Source organism: Sordaria macrospora, chromosome 7 (assembly GCF_033870435.1).
Source record: "Sordaria macrospora chromosome 7, complete sequence".
In the NCBI taxonomy this organism is placed as follows: Eukaryota; Fungi; Ascomycota; class Sordariomycetes; order Sordariales; family Sordariaceae; genus Sordaria; species Sordaria macrospora.
Window position 1 is genome coordinate 3549466 of NC_089377.1, and position 14266 is coordinate 3563731.

Consider the following 14266-nt stretch of genomic DNA (forward strand, 5'->3'; position numbering starts at 1 on the left):
CCAAAGAAGCCGAGCCGAAGTTGCATCGCGCTGACCAAAAAGGGTTGTCCATTGAAAGGTAAATTTCCAGTTGTAGCTAGCGGATCGTCCAGTGTAGTTTACTGATGATCCACCACTGCAGAGGCAGCTGTTAGCGGGAAAGCGGGATAACGACGAAAAGCTCGCAGCAACGTGCACAGGCAATGAGACATCAATGACACCCACATTATCACGTCTCATGCCCTACGGGAGGCGGAAGTAGACGTTAAAAATAACAACAGCAGGCAATGAGACAGTGCATGTGTGCCCAAGCATCCGCAGGTGCATGTGAAGATCCGGGACGGCTTGCATTTGCCGTGTTTATGTTCGGTTCTCAGCATCGCTCGACATGGAAGCCGTACCCAAGGCCGCAATATCCGCTTACAGTTGAGTATGCTCGACCCCAGGTCTCAAAACAGAATCGCAGGTGCTAATGATGAGATAAAGGGAGCATTGTCAGAACGTGCCGGAACACCAAGGCATCGCCACCCAGTTGAGGCATCAACGAAGCCCAAGGAAGGAAGAAGGAGTGCTCAGAGATAACAGAACCTCATTCAAAATATGCCTAGGTTCCAACGGGGACCAGCAAAGCGCGCGATGTTACCACAAGCACAAGGTGTCCGAGGTGGGCTATCGCTTATCCCTTTCAGGCCCGAAAAAAAAACATGACAAAGATCCGTCCCTAGTCAAGCTGAAGATGGCCGCCCGCCGTACAACACGGCAAAAGCCCACGACCTTACAACCCCAATCGAGAGAGTCGTCAAGATAACACTCAAACCTTCGACATTAAGAAGGTTGTATTGCGTCGGCCCGGAATACAGCGGCCTACTTAGCCTACCTAGCCTACACCAGCTGACAATGTCTCACCCTATAAGGACGTGAGGATTGACGGCCGCCGGTCGGCCACCCACTGCCGTCCACAGTGTTCTTTACGGACGATGGCGATGCAGAACATCCTGAACATTTGCTCATAAAGCCACGGTGCGACATACAGTTGCATGAACATTGCTTACCTATCCCAGATTGGGAGGCCGGACATAGTCGCACAACAGCTTGCTGCAGCTCTGACAGGCTGATGCCCGCGATGTTGTGGGCTCGTGGGGAAAAGGACGAATCCCTTGCCAACGTCTGAGATCTCATATGCAAGATGCATTGACAACACATATAGTGCCAATAGCTTTTAGGAGGAGGAAGCGAACACGAAAATTGCGGCTCTTTCAGTCGGTTTTTGATGATTGGAAATGTGAAGACTCAACTTGTGGCTTTCGATGAGGGGATCTCGGCTTTTTCGGCGGCGATTAAGACGGAACCTGGTATTTGCCAGCGGAAAGTCAGCATGGAGAGGAAAAGGGCGAGGAGGACATCCGTGACTAAGTTCATAAGTCCCCGCGCGGAAAGCCTCATGGTTCCCTTTGACTTCCACTGGTACCAATTCATAAATTAAGCTGGAATATTCTCCTTGAGAGGCTCAACATGGCCGAAATATTCGAAACCGGAAGTGCTGTGCTGGGTGTTGCAGCGGCCGCATTCAACCTCTTCAAACTCATAGTCGAAACTGCCGACGCCGCAAGGACGATACGCAGTCAGCTCCACAATGACGCTTTGCCCTTCCGATCCTTCCGTGACTTGATCCATACAGCCGAATACTCTATCAAATATCGACTTCCGGCGGCTGGAGCGGAACTTGTCGGCTATATGCATGATCGTAAGATCTTTCGGTGCATAGAGGACGATGCGAAAGCTTTGGATGGTGATATCCTTGTGCAGATGAAGAAGATACAACTGTTGCAGCAAAAACACGCCAACAAGAACAGCAGCTATCCCGCTCGGTTCTATGCTGCATGGAAATGGGAGAAAATCAGAAAACCCAAGCTGGAGGCCCTCCATCCACGAATGGAGCAGCTGAAGTCAACTATTCAGTTGGTCTTGGCAATCATCCAGCTCGAGATCATGGCCCGCAATGGAGAAGCCTCTAAATCTCGTTCTCAGTCCCGTTCTGAGTCGCGTCGAAAGAAAGAAGAGATGTGAGTACCAAACGGTTCCAACTGAGAAGAGCTCCTCGCTGACGAAGCTGCTTCCAGAGACGCGCTGAGACAGCTTATCAAAAACCACATCGAAACCATTGAGCAACTGCGGAAGGAATTTCCTTCACGTACTCAGCCCAGGAGGAAGAATGCCGATGCAACGACGGAGATATGCTACCTTGCAAGCTGTGTACGCAACACGGGCAAAGCTCCTCCAAAGGGCTTGCCACCCCCTCCTTTGTCTGCCTCTATCGAGGCTCTTACGGTCAGACCCAACTTTGGAACTTGGCCTAAGGGAGAATTATCACCCTCAACTTGCCCAATGTGCTACCAAAGCACTGAAACTCTTGAAAAAGCCATGTCCAGGTCACAGCTTGCTCCCGGAGAGATGACGTCCCCGCCGCGGATTACTCCCGGGGAAGCCATGTCATTGTCGAAGGAAGGCTCCAGACAGACACAGAGGCGACATAGGTCCAGGAGGCCATCTGGTAACTCAGGGACATCCCAGTTTGGGGAAACTGTGCGAGAGCCTGGGCTGAGTATTAGACCGGAGGCTTACCGGCCGCGAACCCCAAGACTGCAACAAGACACTCAGTCCGGACCAGCACCGGATACGCCCCCATATACCGGCGGCACTGTGCCGGAACTGGAGCCCACCAAACCCGGCATTATCATCGAGCCTGCCACACCTGCCCCGGGAGTAAATCCTCTCTCAGCACAGCAATCGGACGTACAGCCCAAGCCGAAGGATGAACTGTACCTAGGGACAAACTCAAACTCCGGCCCAGATCACCCACATTCTCGATCCCCATCACCCAACACCCACAACATTCCCATAATTGATGGACCAGTGCCTCCGAAGTCTCGGAGCCCTTCACCTTATTCAGCATCGGATAATGACCTTGCGCCGGTACCAAGCCGATCCGGCGAAACGCTCAGAGCCCCCATACCATGGATAACTCTCTCAAGGTGCCCAACCGCCGAACGTCCTCCTCCCATGATCCTACCCGTCGAGATTCTCGACTACCGGAAGCAATGGCGCAGCCTACCAGTACGCCTAGACACTTCTTTGTACATCGCCAACCTGCACGATAAACGTGGTAAAGGGAGAGAGATTCACTACTACGGAATCATCTCGCTGCGTACGCTGATCGATGAGCTGATGTGGCCCGAAGAGACGCTGTTGGAGGATCCGAAGTTCGTAAGGATTCCTGATGGGACGAGTTTCAAATGGGATTCGAAATGCCATGAAGGGATTGGCAGAGTGACGCTGACTTGGAAAGTTAATCGGTCGGATGATGAGTGGGAGATTGGGGTCATCCCAAAGATGACGAGGGAATGCATTGTTTCGAGAGAAGATCCATGTGAGCAGGGTATTGTGTTGAAAACAATGCCGGCGGCTCAGAATGTCTAGGCGTGAAGCCTGAACGGGGAGTGGGAGCTGCAGAGGGAGGTATCGGGTTTCTTTTGTTTTGAGACCGAAGCGGTGCAACCTACACAGTAGGTTCGAAGGGAATGCATTTCTGATTCGGGGAAGGCAAAGCGGCGTGCGATTATGCGGAAAACAGAGGAGAGACGGAGTCAAGAGATTGGTGATCAAAAGTTAGGAGGATTATTTTTTCATGTTTTTCCTCGCTACACAATGAGCACAGGGACAGCAAGTGCCGTTTCACGCCAGATTCCTGGCAATCTCCTTTGTTCTTTCCCTTCTTCTTTACTGATGTTGCAAATTGCTCGACCCACTCAAAACTTGACTCACAGTTGTTGTGAAGGAAAGTCCGGAGGAAATGCTTTCAGATGGAATTGTCGATTGGAAACTTGACTTAAGGATGGCAGGCGTGGCCTCGCCTGTCCCACGTTTGATGGATAGACACTGTTATCGATGCGTCGGGCTCCAGACGTAGCTGCCCAATTGGATACGTGAGGCAACTCATTTCACAAGCTTGCATGTACTCCGTGAATTGCACTTGCCAGTTGGCACCAAGAAGTTGCCGTAGGCATGTCTCGCTATTCATGTTGCCCTCGACACGGGGCTTGGTGCTCTCGTCAACTTTGCCCAAGCCATTTTTACGCTTCTTGCACTTCATTCCCCCGCGCCCTAATGCTTGAAGCCCCAAGAAATTCACCATAACCTTCTCGGCCCCCATGGGATACTTGACAGCTCAAAATGGAGCTCTTACCCTCGCCCCGAGCCTTTGACTTTCTCTGGTCCTTTTCTGTGTATCCTATCCACATCAGTCATTCCTGGTTCACCACGGCATAGCCAGCCCGTCCTCGGGATGAAACACTGGAGGGAATGGATCACCTCAGCAATACTCGATGTCGCCAAGATATCAAGGGACTCGACCAGGATTGCACGCCGTCTCAAAGCTGATTCCGAGTTTCTTACCAGTCTTGCTAAGTTGATTGAAAGCGCACAGCTAAGCTTGGCCAGGAGACGCCCGGATGACGACACTTCCTCGGTCATCCACTTCATACACACGGAAGGGGTACTGGAACTGCTGCATGCGCAATGCGAGGAGTTGACGAAGTCTCTCCAAGACCAGCAAGCCATGATCGAGTCACACAGAACAGAGATAGGCAGCGAGTCCCACTTTCGTCAACGATTCTTTGCAGCATGGAGTTGGAGGAAAAGCCTTGTTCCCAGGATGAACGAGTTGCAGCTACAGCTCGAAGGGCTCAAAGCTAGTATGAAAATGAGTATGCAACTTGTGCAACTCGAGTCGTAGGTCATCGTCGAGGAATTGGAGTGTTGGGCAGAACTTGCTGACATGATGACACCATCAAGGAACGGCCTCGAAACAGAGATCGCACAGTTGAGAGACGAGATACACATTCTTCACAGCCACCTCTCTACAGCAAACCGCGCAAACAGCTCCAAGCGTAGCCTTACAATTGGGACTCGCCAGTCCTCTCTTTTTTCCTTTTTACGGCTCATGGGAATTCCCTCTTTCGCGAATCCATCTCCAACAACAGAAGTACATAAACAGCACGCGCCCAGAGATCCAGAGTGTCTGCCCAAAGCGATATCTCGCCATCGACCATACGACGGGTGTCCGATGTTACTGCTCGAAATCAACCGGTTCCCGACGGGGAGAGCCTTACAGAGAGAGAGATGCACTCCAGGTCGGGAGGATTGGATCTATTCAAACAATCAGGCGCAATCGGACTCGGCGCCGAGGTGGCGTTGCAGATTCATGATCTTATAACCAACACTGCCTTAAAGGCAGCAACGAGTCGTGCAAGCCAGATCAAAAGAACTGTTGAGCCTTTCCGCGAGTTTGGGGATTCCATATTGTCTCTCCAAAATTCCATCCAAACCCCAGCTTCCAAACCCTACACGGACGCCTTTCGTCATCTTCCTCCTACAACAAAAACCCTTGGCGCCAAGTGTTAGTGCTAACTCTTGGTTGCCCGCAAAATCACTAACACCACCTAAATCGCCGTTTTCACGGTCGATATCCAAACATTCACAACATCAAAATGTCTACGCCTTCGCCCTCTGGGCCCCCCCAAACACCGCCGCCGGCTATAATACCGGTTACACCTCTGCCGGACTCCATTTTCGTCCTGCCCCCGCCCTCCACGACGGCGCAGTCGGCCAAGAGAGCCCGAACTGCTGACGAGGAAGCCCGTCCTGCCCACGCCACCACCGCCACCTCTGCTGCTTCCGGCCCCATCACGTCTTTCGCTGAGACCCTCATCTCTGAAGCTCTCGCCAAAGCGGAGAAAAACTCTGCCTCACCTCCCTCGCCCACCCCGGTTACGTCTGCCCCAGCCGCCAAAAAGGCCTCCACTCCCTCTGCCAGCAAGGGAAAGGGACCCATCTCCTACGCAGAAGCTGCCGCCCGCGGCACAGATTCCACCTCCGCCTCCCGCTCCGCTTTGAACTCCCAATCCAGCCTCACCCGTAAGGCTGCCGTACCCCAAAGTGACGGCCGCGTCTTTCTTCGACTTGATAGGGACTCCCCTTACGTCAACACAGATGCCTTTGCTATTCGCAAAGAAGTGCAAACATCCCTCCGCCTCGCCCCCGCCGACATCCCTGGCTGCCACAAGGTGCCTACTGGTTTTGCCCTCGTGCCCAAGGATGACGCTGTCCGACAGACTCTCATGGCCCATAAGGACGAGATTAGTGCCCGTTTTGGTTGCGTCCAAGTCGAAGTGCCCAAGAAATGGGTCACCTATGCCGTCCAGAATGTGCCTATGACCATGCGATTCGGTATGGCCCCTGTAGACACAACCACCGCCATCAAGGACGAGGTTCTCGTCCAAACCGGCCAAGAGCCTGTCGCCCTCCGTCCCTCCCAGTCCTACCACCCTGGCGAGGCCTATGCAACCTGGCTCATCTCCTTTGAAAGGCCTGCTTCTCCCTTCCGCCTCTTTGACGTTAGCAACGTCAGCCGCCTTGTCCAGAAACGCCGCCCACTGGACCAATGCACCAAATGCTTTGGGTGGCACGGCCGTAGAGGGTGCGCTCGCGCTGCAAAATGCCCACAATGCGGACATACTGCTCACGGTGAATGTGACCGTCACACTCAATGCGCCAACTGCTGTGGCCCTTTTGAGTCCACCCACGTCGAGTGTCCTATGCGCCCGAGACACCAAAGAGATACCATCATCCGCCCAACACCTCATCAGCAGCGAGAGATTCGCCAGAAAGGTGGCATTCTCTTCACCGAGAAATACAACCGCGCCGCCCCCTCCAACAACCAGGAAAATACCCCCACGTCTCCCGACGAGCTATCTAAATCCAACAGCTCTGACCAAAGCCAGCCCCCAGCTGATGAGGACATGATAGTAGTCCAGTTGAGCGAGTACGCGTCCTCGGATAACGCAGTCCGTCGTTCTAGCCGCCACAAAACGCCCTCCAAGAGGGCCGACGGCCAATGAGTAGACACTCAACCCCCTCTCGTGATAGCCTGAACAATTCCAGACTGCGTGTCCTTCAGGCTAATGTAGCACGAGCACGCGACACGCACGAAATTGCCCTCCAAGCTGCTAGTGAGGCTGGAGCGGACGTGATTATGATCCAAGAGCCACGAGTGTGGTTCCACGAGGGCCGCTTTGGTATTCCCGGGCACTCCCTCTACGCTCTTTACACACCTGTCCGCACATGGACAAGTGAGACTACTACCCACCCACGCGTCGCCACGTACGTTCGTAGCGAAATGGCAGCAGGAGGGTTCACTCTCGGCCATACCAGGGATCTGCTATGGGTAGAGACGCAGGGTGTCACCTTCGTTAACATTTACCGCCGGTCAAACGATACTTCGGCCCTCGAGCTACTGCAAAATTGGCAACCAACGACAAGGACACTCCTCGCTGGCGACTTCAATGCCAAACACCACTCCTGGCAACCTGGCGCGGAAACATCAGAGAGTGCCACGCGAATTGTGGACTACGTTACAGAGCACGGCCTGGATTTGCTGACGGCCCCTGGTGTTCCTACCCACAACTGCGGTAATACTATCGACCTTACCTTCTCGAACATACCACTCTGCTCAACAAGAATTGCCCCAGAGGCGGACTGCGGCTCTGACCACCAAGTCTGCATTACGGACATTCCTATCCAACCGGTAGAGCCTCCTCGCCGTCGACTGGTCCTTCGTGAAGACCCAGAGGCTATTAAACTATTTGCCGAAAACGTCTCGTTTCTCATGGGTCTGGTCCCGCTTCTCCCTGCAGGCGAGAACTCCCCGGAAAGGCTCGACGAGCTCGCCGAGGCCCTCTGCAACGTCCTTACAGAGGCCCTCCAAATCTCTTGCAGGCCATCAAGACCTGAGAAAAACGCAAAGTGGTGGAATAAAACGTGCGCGCAGGCCTCCAGAATGTTCCGCAATTATCGGCACAACAATCCGAATCCCATCCCCCAGCGGATAGAAGCTCTTCGGCAGGAATTTAAGAGGATAGTCAGAGAAGCAAAGCAGCTGTTCTTCGATGACCTTATCACGAAAGCGCGAGACGACAAGGACATTTTTCGGATCGTGGCGTGGCACAAGCCCCGCGACCGGATGGAGGCCCCCCCACTAGTCATCAATGGGCAGACCGTGATCGAGCCAGAAACCAAAGCGGAGGCACTCCGCACGGCCCTTCTAGAAAGGAACAGCGAAGAGGAAGACCTCGAAACTGGCTGGGTACCCACGGTACCACGCCGTCGCCTACCCTGGTCGTCCGTCGTACACGCGGATGAAGTCTACAAAACACTTTGCGGTTCTGGCAACACGTCCCCCGGCACCGACGGTATTACCGTCCGTATGTTGAAAGCATCCTGGGAAGCGATCAAAGACCCTGTCCTGCGGCTCTATCAGGGCTGCGTCGCTACCGGCTACCACCCCCAAGTCTTCCGACAGGCGGAAGTGGTTATGATACCGAAACCTGGGAAAGACCAAACGACGGCCAAGGGATGGCGGCCCATCTCACTCCTGTCCTGCCTCGGAAAAGGCATCGAACGCCTTATTGGCAGGCGGATTGCTTGGACGGCCATTTCTAACGGGGTCTTGAATCCCCAGCAGGCTGGCGCCCTTCCAAGGCGTTCGGCCGTTGACATTGTGGAAGCTCTGTTTCACGACATCGAAGCTGCACTCGACAAGGGACTCGTTGCTGCACTTGTAGCCATGGATGTCAAAGGCGCCTTTGATGCCGTCCTAGTGGATAGGCTGGTCTTACGTTTGCGGGAGCAAGGGTGGCCGGACTGCGTGGTTCGCTGGGTTGAGTCTTTTATGACGGACCGCATGGCCTGCGTGCGATACCCAGGGGTGACCACTCCTATGCGCCGTCTCAGATGCGGGCTCCCTCAGGGCTCCCCTGCCTCGCCCATCATCTACTTGCTCTACACAGAGCCGGTCCATCGCCTTGGAGAGAGCGAAGCACAGCATTTTGGATATGCAGACGACTGTGCAGTTCTTGTTACTGGCACTTCGAACGAAGAGGTCGCAGAGAAGGCCCAACGAGAGCTGGACGCCATGGTCCAATGGGGAGTAGACAACGCTGTTGACTTCTCGCCGGACAAGACCGAAATTCAGTTTTTCTCCAGGAAAAGACAAACTGCGCCTTTCCCAACCATTACACACGGAGGAGTCGAGGTGGCTGCACAGCCGGCAATGCGCTGGCTGGGGATTTGGCTCCACAGCAAGCTGAACTGGAAGCACCACATTGAGCACAGGCTCGCCTCCGCCAAGCAGGTAGTCCGCCACATACGCGGTCTCAACAGAGTCTACCACGGCGCCCCTCCAGGCTCCATGGTGAAGGCTATGAAGGCTGTCGTCCTGCCAAAGGCCCTATTTGGCTCTGAAATCTGGTGGCCAGGCCATAAGAAGCACGCCCTTCATCGTAAACAAGGGGAGTTTCCGCTTGTTAGCAATGGACTGGCGGACCTCGTCCATAAAGTCCAGACTGCGGTTAACATTGCCATCCGCGCCAGCTTACCAGTGTGGAGAACGACGCGCCTTGCCATTCTCTACCGCGAAGCTAGCCTGCCTCCCGTCCCCCTTCTTCTAGAAGCGGCCCGGCGGCGGCACGCTGTGCGCCTCCTCACCTTAGATCCTGCCCACCCGCTCGTCCCGCGTCTCTCGGAACCCCGAATGACGCCGCGCGGCCTGCCTCGCCGCCCTATAACTCTACAGACGGCTGCACAGCTCGCCTTGCCTTTCCCGCGGCCTGTTCTACAGCCGCCCGTCTATAACGGAGACACTCACAAAGATCCAGCGCCCACGTCTAAGGACAGGGCTGCGAAGGATTTCAAAGAATGCCTTCTCCAACGAGATCCCTCGGAGATTGTCGTTTACACCGACGGCTCTATGATAGCTAAGCAGATGGGCCCCCCAGCGCACGCGGAGGACCCCGACGCCGAAGAAAGACCAGAGGGCGAGTGCGTAGGCTTTGGCTACGTAATCTTTCAAGGACAGACAGAACTCGGCCGCGGATGCGGTCAGCTAGAACAAGCGGAAGTTTTCGATGCGGAGGCGGAAGGCGCGCGGCATGGTCTCAAGGCCGCTGTGGCGCTCTTCCCGGAGGCACAGGCCCGACCACGCATTACGATATGCCTTGATAACACGTCCGTCATTAGAGGACTCCGAGGAACCCCAGCTGCGTCGTCACAAGCGGCTTTCCTCGATTTCCGCGCCATCCGAAAGGGCTACGGCCCCAGTTTGGTGGACGTCCGCTGGGTACCCGGCCACAAGGGCATCACGGGCAACGAGATTGCTGACAAGCTCGCTAAGGCGGGCGCCGAAGGAGGAGAGGTAGTCAATGAAGGCTTGGCTACCCTTGCGCACTCAAGGCGGCTTGCTAAGAGGGAGGCGCATACGGATTTCAAGGCATGGTGGGCCGCGAACAAGCCAGAGTCTTATGCAGACTACCGGTTGGGGGTCTCTATCCAGCCTAACGACGAACTAAAAGAGCTGGACAGACGCTCTTTACATCACCTCCTCGCGGCCAGGTCTGGCCACGGGGATTTCAAGGACTACCACGAGCGCTTCGAGCACGAGGACGCCCTGCTGACATGTTTCTGTGGAAGCTGGAAGAATCCCTTCCATCCCTTTTTCTGCAGGAAGGCATATGCAGTTTCCCCCGTCACGGGCGAAGCGGCTACGCGGGAGAATCTCTCCCTTGCTATTGGAATATACTGGCAGCGCTTCATCGCTAGAATCCAGACCTCGCACTTCTTTTCATGGACTTGTACGAGAAAGGCATGGCGCCAGACACTCTGGCAACAGCACACTGACGGCGGTGGCGCCGCTGACAACCTTACGGGGTTTTTACGGAGTAGAGGGGTGGAGGTTGGACATGGCCACGATATTGAGAGGGTTACGGTGGACTTGGACAGGCTCGTTCACCGTGCAAGGAGACGGGAGGAGGCCTTGCGGGAGGAGGAGAGCGGGAGTGAGAGTGGAGAGGAGTGATTTCGTCATTTCTTTTATCTTTTTCTTTGTGCTACAGGTTCCGTCATATACTGGCGGCTCGCCCACTAGGCGATTCGATTATAAGTGTTGGGCCGCGTTTACGCTGTGGGCAACACATGATTTACATTGGCAGTAGGCCTCGGTTTGCCCTCGGATTAATGGTTTTGGTGGACAATTAGGGCACTGCTCTAAATTTTGTATGCTAGACTCACCGGTGCGGCACGTCTCATGCCCTACGGGAGGCGGAAGTAGACGTTAAAAATAACAACAACAACAACAACAACAACAACAACAAAACCCCAGTGACGGGCCATTTGTTCTCGTAGTCCGTGTTGACGTTTAACCGGGAAGTCCAACAAGCAGGGTTGCACTCATGGTTGCAGCTAGGGGCGGCACCAACAAGGCCGAGCAGGGGCAACAAGCCGCCCAGAAGTGGAAGCAAACGCATGCTGATCTTACAATAGGGTGCTGGGGGTAATACAATGAGTGACTAGTTGGTGATGTGAAAGGGGATCAATGAGTGTAAAAAAGGGGGTTCCTGTATGGTTAGTAACGACACACAACGACAAACATCCAACTGACGAGGACGATGCAAAAGACAATTTTCCTAGAACAAAGGAACCATGACGGATGCCGGGCGCGATCAGTCGTATATACCGGTCCGTATATACGAACTTGGCAATGTTTACATGGCGACTGGCATGTTCCCTTGCTTGGCTTGTTGTGAATCAACGGTTGGGGGCCCCCGGGTGGCTGGCACGCAAGGACAAAGCTGAGCCGCCGCATCTCCCCCGTTTCCCAGATCTGAGATTTCGCACACGATGGTCGGAAAATCCAGCGGGTAGACGGCAGATGTAGACCCAGATCGACACCATTGTGCGAGACATGACGATGGCTTTGACCTCCTCCGGCGGTCATCACAATTTCGGTGTTGATGAGGGTTAGAGACCAAGCTCCGAGCAGTTAACATTTTTCCTTGACTGATCAGAAACACGAAAGAAGGTGGCTGCACTCGTGGCGTCCCTCGCATGGCCATTGTGATGATCGTATGTAATATCCAAGGACCGGGAAAGATATAATGAGAAGTGAATGTTGAGAGACGATGGGTGATGGCGACGGCAATGTTGTGGTATGGCTACCAGTCTACCACCAGACAGACTCTGGGTTGGGATCGACGAAATCGGCACAAGAGTCGGGTACTACCGCGAACAGACATTTGCAAAGAGTCCTTCAGCCAGCCTTCACCTCCAAAGACCGAATGCCAAATGATTCAAGGCAGCTGGTGGTAAAGCGTTTCCGCGCGGTGGGACGCCTGAGCAGAATCCATGAACGTACATGGAATGTAAAAAGCAGTTCGCGAAGTTGTTGAAAGCAGCAAACGACAGTCCAACATCGATGTCCGAACCTTGGACGCACGGGCCATCGGGGAATGTCTCACCCATCGACACTGCGCCAGATTTCGGCTTTGAGTTCGTTGAGTGATAGTCATCCCTGGGAGAATATGGTGATTTGAAAAGAGAGAGATAAATAAATAAAGTGAGAAGAAGACATATGCTCTGTGCCGTTTCTCGAATTCGTTGTCGACGCATCCAATGTCGGGGGCTTCTTTTTTGGGGAGGGAAGAAGCAAGGGAGAGAATTGGCGACACGAGGTGAATGGAAAGCAGATGCGCACGGATCAAAAACGGGTGGTGCGTGGTGTGGCAGCTCGAGCCCCACTATTCTAGCCAATAGCAACGGTTGTAGGTAGCCTTAACAGATGTCCAGCGACTGAAGGGAAGAGTTGTTAATAGGTACTGGACTGAGGGAAGTCGGCTCAGCTGCAAGTCGGAACCTCGAAGTTCGGAACATTCGTCGGTCGAAGCCCCAAGCTTCCAGATTGGAAACATGATGGAACGCGCAAAGCAGATTACCTATCAGCTTCGGCTGAATCAACCTGCAACAAAATGTCAACCATCGCTTTTTTTTTTTTTTTTTTTTTTTGTTGTCGTTATTTTTAACGTCTACTTCCGCCTCCCGTAGGGCATGAGACGTGCCGCACCGGTGAGTCTAGCATACAAAATTTAGAGCAGTGCCCTAATTGTCCACCAAAACCATTAATCCGAGGGCAAACCGAGGCCTACTGCCAATGTAAATCATGTGTTGCCCACAGCGTAAACGCGGCCCAACACTTATAATCGAATCGCCTAGTGGGCGAGCCGCCAGTATATGACGGAACCTGTAGCACAAAGAAAAAGATAAAAGAAATGACGAAATCACTCCTCTCCACTCTCACTCCCGCTCTCCTCCTCCCGCAAGGCCTCCTCCCGTCTCCTTGCACGGTGAACGAGCCTGTCCAAGTCCACCGTAACCCTCTCAATATCGTGGCCATGTCCAACCTCCACCCCTCTACTCCGTAAAAACCCCGTAAGGTTGTCAGCGGCGCCACCGCCGTCAGTGTGCTGTTGCCAGAGTGTCTGGCGCCATGCCTTTCTCGTACAAGTCCATGAAAAGAAGTGCGAGGTCTGGATTCTAGCGATGAAGCGCTGCCAGTATATTCCAATAGCAAGGGAGAGATTCTCCCGCGTAGCCGCTTCGCCCGTGACGGGGGAAACTGCATATGCCTTTTTGCAGAAAAAGGGATGGAAGGGATTCTTCCAGCTTCCACAGTGTCAACCATCGCGCTCCTGCCCGGTGGTCTTTAGCCGCCCGAACAATGCAGCGTGAGCTTCTGGACCTTTGAGTCTATGCCAACCCTAACCCCCGTCAAGCCCGCACCAAAGAAGACAAATGGCATAGAGGTGGACGCTTCATGGTAGGCCAAGTTACTGGTGTCATTTGAGGAAATTGTCTCCAAATATTTGATCCCGCAGACATGGTCCTGGTGACCGGTTCCTCCTCGGATCATTTTCGGCCTTCCGGGAGCCGGGAGCTGGGAGCCGGGCGCCTCAACGGAAGCATCTGCATCTCATGATCTCACCACTCAAACATCTTCCAGGCTTCAGCTATCTTCCGTCCTAAATAGAATTAACCGACTCGCTGGTCATGGAATGAGCATTCAGATTTGACGCAGGGAAGTGCCAAATATCCACACTATGGCGGCTGGTTGGACTTGGGAGCGGCCCGCTGTTGTCGTTGATACTTGAGTTTTTACACTTCATACCCTGTTATGAACTCAGATGGGAAGTGTAAAATTTTTGAGTTCCGTCGTGCTCCAGGCCGATGGTAAGGGAAGCGTTTTGCTGCACGCTTTGCAGGCACCTGATGGGGTATTAGCTGGAAGGGACTGGAGAACGACAGCACCGACTCCACAAGTATAAAGGCAGAACACGTTCGCTCACTA

The 14266-nt window shown here is 53.9% G+C and overlaps 3 protein-coding genes across 3 annotated transcripts; all 3 read left to right on the forward strand.

The window, feature by feature from the left end:
• The first annotated feature begins 1228 nt into the window (after nt 1–1228).
• SMAC4_08670 (uncharacterized protein) lies at nt 1229–4021 on the forward strand. The gene is made up of 2 exons (XM_003347346.2): nt 1229–2042; nt 2100–4021. Exons 1-2 carry the CDS (start codon nt 1492–1494, stop codon nt 3454–3456), a joined length of 1908 nt encoding a protein of 635 aa, XP_003347394.1. The 5' UTR covers nt 1229–1491; the 3' UTR covers nt 3457–4021.
• A 1504-nt stretch (nt 4022–5525) lies between these two features.
• On the forward strand, nt 5526–6935 carry SMAC4_14146 (uncharacterized protein; the record flags this gene model as incomplete). Its single annotated transcript, XM_066091796.1, has 1 exon — nt 5526–6935. One exon carries the CDS (start codon nt 5526–5528, stop codon nt 6933–6935), a length of 1410 nt encoding a protein of 469 aa, XP_065947843.1.
• Nucleotides 6936–7069: 134 nt separating this feature from the next.
• SMAC4_14147 (uncharacterized protein) lies at nt 7070–10945 on the forward strand (the record flags this gene model as incomplete). Its single annotated transcript, XM_066091797.1, has 1 exon — nt 7070–10945. One exon carries the CDS (start codon nt 7070–7072, stop codon nt 10943–10945), a length of 3876 nt encoding a protein of 1291 aa, XP_065947844.1.
• Between the last annotated feature and the right edge of the window lie 3321 nt (nt 10946–14266).

What these genes read in the sequence shown, in the direction of transcription:
- SMAC4_08670 (XM_003347346.2), top strand. Translation starts at nt 1,492, where the DNA reads ATGGCCGAAATATTCGAAACCGGAAGTGCTGTGCTGGGTGTTGCAGCG. An exon ending in CGTCGAAAGAAAGAAGAGAT is followed by an intron (nt 2,043 to 2,099) that starts GTGAGTACCAAA and finishes AGCTGCTTCCAG; the next exon opens with AGACGCGCTGAGACAGCTTA.